Here is a 4,023-nt window from a genome sequence, read left to right as displayed (position 1 = left end):
TTCTCTTTCTTCCATGTCATCAAATTTACTTCCATGGCAATAGAGAGAGACCACTAATAAACACCGTTGTACATGCCCTAACAGGTCATTCCTCCAAACACCATCTAATTGGTCAATTTAACCACCCATTAAAGATAAGGTTACCATGTATACAAAAGGGATATATATGACCTTCCCTTAAAAAATGGATATGCTCAATATGATCAGGTGTACACAAAGAATTTTTCTCATTTTAAGTTTACCATAGCACAATTCCAGCTGGATAGTACTATATATTAAGTTGGCCTACTCCAAGGCAACCAAATTTTTATCAACATACTTTCTATGCTACGAAGATGAATATGATGATTTACATAATTATAAAACATTGGTATTTTTATTTAATCATATAGAGATACACATAGCAGCACCGGAAAGAGATACATATAAAATCTATGCATGCATTATTATGCTATGCAGATGTGATTGAACAACATATATGCTGATCTCTCTTTACGAAGCTAGGTGATCAAGACGATATATATATATATATATAAGCGACACCATTAGGATAAGATTACACAAACATGAGTAATACTATATATTTATTAGTACACATATGTTTGCTGATTCTCCATGCGTGTGTCAGGCGATGCGTTGTAAATCAGCTGTGTATGTCAAGCATGCTGTTCAGTTGTTGATGAGAGGGAGAGGAAGGAACAGGTCAATCTCCCTGTTGTTCACGCCCTGAAGGGGTCTCGCGTTGTTCTCGTTACCCTGCATGTATGCACATATGCAGATCATAAGTAATAACAAATGAAATAATTGTTCACTGTCATCTATTAATAGATATTAAACATGAATGGCTTTTTCACTTACCGTGAGCACAGCTGCCTTGAGAAGTGTGATTTGGGACAGTGACACGGTGCGCACCTGAAGAAGAAAAAAGACAGAAAGCGTAGGAACATAAGTACATAACTAAAAGAACTTCCCTCACCAACTAAAACTGAACGTGGTCGCCTTAGCACATTCCCGGTGCTTCATGTTATAGATTGTTTACAACTTTAATAATGTGATATGTGGGATAAAAGGTGGCAAGAGATTGAAACTGGGTTAATTTTATCCAAGGCCTTGGAAAAGGAAACAAAGAAACTTGTGTAGAGTTGGGCTTGAAAGTTGTACTCTCTGGGAGAGAGCTAGATAGGTAGAAGCTACTATTGAGTAGGTTGTTCCTTGGATGCCAATTTATTACTTATTTGTCCTATTAGACCTTACCATAAACACTATTTATTGAGAATTCTCTTAGATATTTATTATTTCTACTATATTTAAGGATTTTAATATATCGTCACTAAGAAACTAAATGTGGTACATACGGTATCCTGTTTAAAGATTAATTCTTGACAAGAAATAACACTTGATTTGAGATCGCGACAAATAGTTTTAAAATGTTAAATTATCCTACTTATTGCATGTATACATACCTTCCTGACAACGGTCCAGATGACTCCCTCAGTGCAAGGTGGTGTGGTAAAGGAGCCCATGTAGCGGTAGTACACGGTATCCTGTCCCTTGGCTACATTTGGATCCGCCCCACCAATGATCACTCTCTCTTTGCCTTCTTGCTTTGATATCTCAATTATATAAGGCTCTAGCTGCATGCAACAAGAAGTTCAGCATACCAAGAATATATGTCTATCTTGGTTCATCAGTTGCTCCAAACTATCACATTAAAATAGACATGACAAACCATTGATGATATTATCAGTGCTTCCTTTGTTCTACAATAGAAGGCATATTAGTTTTCTATATGGTCTCTAATAAGTTAAAACAAATACAAATAGTTTATTTTATGATATACTCCCTCCATCCCAAAATATAAGGCAGAACCACTTTTTTTCCAATGTCTCATAATATAAGGCATGCATGTATGAATACATTTCCTATCACCTCTTAATTCTTTAGATTTGATTTATTTTAATTCATGTACCATTAAGTCTTCCAATCACATTGCTTGCATGTATGGATGCAATTCAATCAAGGAGGTGATTAAATTCTTTCTTGGTCTTTGTGTTAGTAGCGGTTGAGCCTTATATTTTGGGATGGAGGGAGTATCGTCGATAACCATGAAATTAACATCATATATATAGTATTTCAAATATGAACCTAATGACAACAAATACGTGAGTTACTATTAAAAGTTACAAATGTTGATTTTTGTTAGAAGCATTAGCCATGCGTGCAAACTATGTGAATTATGAATCCAACAGACCTTTTGCAGAAACTCGTCCCGGGTGCCGATGGTGTAGAGGATGCCAATGACGGCGGCCTGGTTCTGGGCGTTGAGGTGCACCATGTGCAGCTCCATGTCGTACCTCCGGCCATCGATGGTGTGCTCCGACGGCGTGTGCCAGTGCATCTGCCGGAGCTGGTACGCCGTGCCATTTATCTTTAGGCTACCGGCGTCGCCGTCAAACCTGACCATGATGTCGTGGCCACGGTTGACGACGGAGGCGTTGGCGTTCTGGTAGGTGTAGTTGAGGTTGCCGAGGCCGGGAGCCAAGGTGAGGTCGAGGAGGCCGAGGTTGATCGGCGACTGCATCTTGCCGCTGCTGCAGGTGGCCCATTCCGGCTTCAGGCTGCCCCAGTTCTGCGGCCCCCTGGGTGAGCCAGGGATGTAGCTGTAGCCGTCGTCCTCGGCTCCGGCCACCGGGGCAGTGGCCGAGAGCAGGAGTGCGATGGCGGCAGCGGCGCCGGCGAGGAGGAGGAGGCGGCGAGCTGAAGTACTCATGTTGCTACTGTTTGGCTGGCTGGATGGATGGATGATAGGGCTAGGTATATAGGGGTATTTATACAGGGGCCAGCAAGTTAGCTAGCTAGCTACGTGTTCGTTCATGCATGTCAAGTTGGAACTATTATTATTGTACGTGCTATATATACGTACGTACAGCATGGATGGAGCACAAGCTGCACAGCGTACTTACTGGTTGCTTCTCTGATCACTCTTATTAATTAAGCAGATACACGTACACACGGCGTTAAGCTAGACAGACAGAGCTAGGTGTACTAATTTGGTTTCTTAATTATCTTCAGATACTAGGTGATACCCCGCATTTTACTGCGGAAATTACTAAGCAATTTAAAAAAATAGAAAATATCTACTTTCTTGTATGTACATATATACATATATACATATACATACATATATATATATATATACATATATATATATATATATATATATATATATATATATATATATATATCTATATATAATTGATTGAATGATGGTTGGAATAGTAAATATGATCTGATATCTTGATTGTATTATGGTTCAATTGACTACCTGATTAAATAGATAGCATTTAGATGGGGTGGTGGTTAATGGTGTTGTTTAATTGGTGAGGAAGTGGAGGGGACTTTTATCTAACGGCTAATACTGGAAGGTCTTGTCGATCCAACAGTTGAAACTATTTTGATGACGTGGCTAAACGTTGTGCTTGTTTGTGTTCTCACTTATATAGAAAGCATAGATGTGCCCAGTGCTAGACAGAGGTGCGTGTCCCTGGATGCGATTCCGGTCGCCAACCAAAAGTCGCTACCATTATTAGCAGAGCTTGATAAAAGGTAGAGTTGGATTTTTCACAACTGGTTTTTTTCTATAAATATAAAGGTAGAGTTGGATTTTTCACAATTGGTTTTTTTCTATAAATATAATTATGGTTTTCTATTTGAAACTGAATAGTGTTGGACTCCTAATTTTTTTTCCATGCATACAATTTAATTTGTACACGATATATATTTCTATGCATACTACAGCTGTAATTTGTGGGTACAATATGTTTAAAAGGCAAAATTGGTTATATAGCATCGAAAGTTCACATTTTTGGTTTTATAGCACCGAAAGATACCGGTTCACTTTAATAGCACCTAAAGTTCACCATGTTCCCATTTTTAGCACTTCCGTCAATTCTCGATCATAATTCTATTTTTAAATAGGCAAAATTGGTTATATAGCATCGAAAGTTCACGTTTTTTTTATAC

General features: G+C 38.6%; 1 protein-coding gene across 1 annotated transcript; it reads right to left on the bottom strand.

Moving 5' to 3' along the window:
- Positions 1–348: 348 nt before the first annotated feature.
- On the bottom strand, positions 349–2,814 carry LOC4345604 (dioscorin DB3S). The gene is made up of 4 exons (XM_015793941.3): positions 2,252–2,814; positions 1,464–1,634; positions 859–912; positions 349–756 (listed from the first exon to the last, which is right to left on the bottom strand). Exons 1-4 carry the CDS (start codon positions 2,768–2,770, stop codon positions 670–672), a joined length of 831 nt encoding a protein of 276 aa, XP_015649427.1. The 5' UTR covers positions 2,771–2,814; the 3' UTR covers positions 349–669.
- Between the last annotated feature and the right edge of the window lie 1,209 nt (positions 2,815–4,023).

The sequence above is a fragment of the Oryza sativa genome, chromosome 8 (genome assembly GCF_034140825.1).
Source record: "Oryza sativa Japonica Group chromosome 8, ASM3414082v1".
NCBI lineage: Eukaryota > Viridiplantae > Streptophyta > Magnoliopsida > Poales > Poaceae > Oryza > Oryza sativa.
Note: the sequence above shows the minus strand (reverse complement) of the source record. Positions and strands in the feature narration are given on the sequence as shown.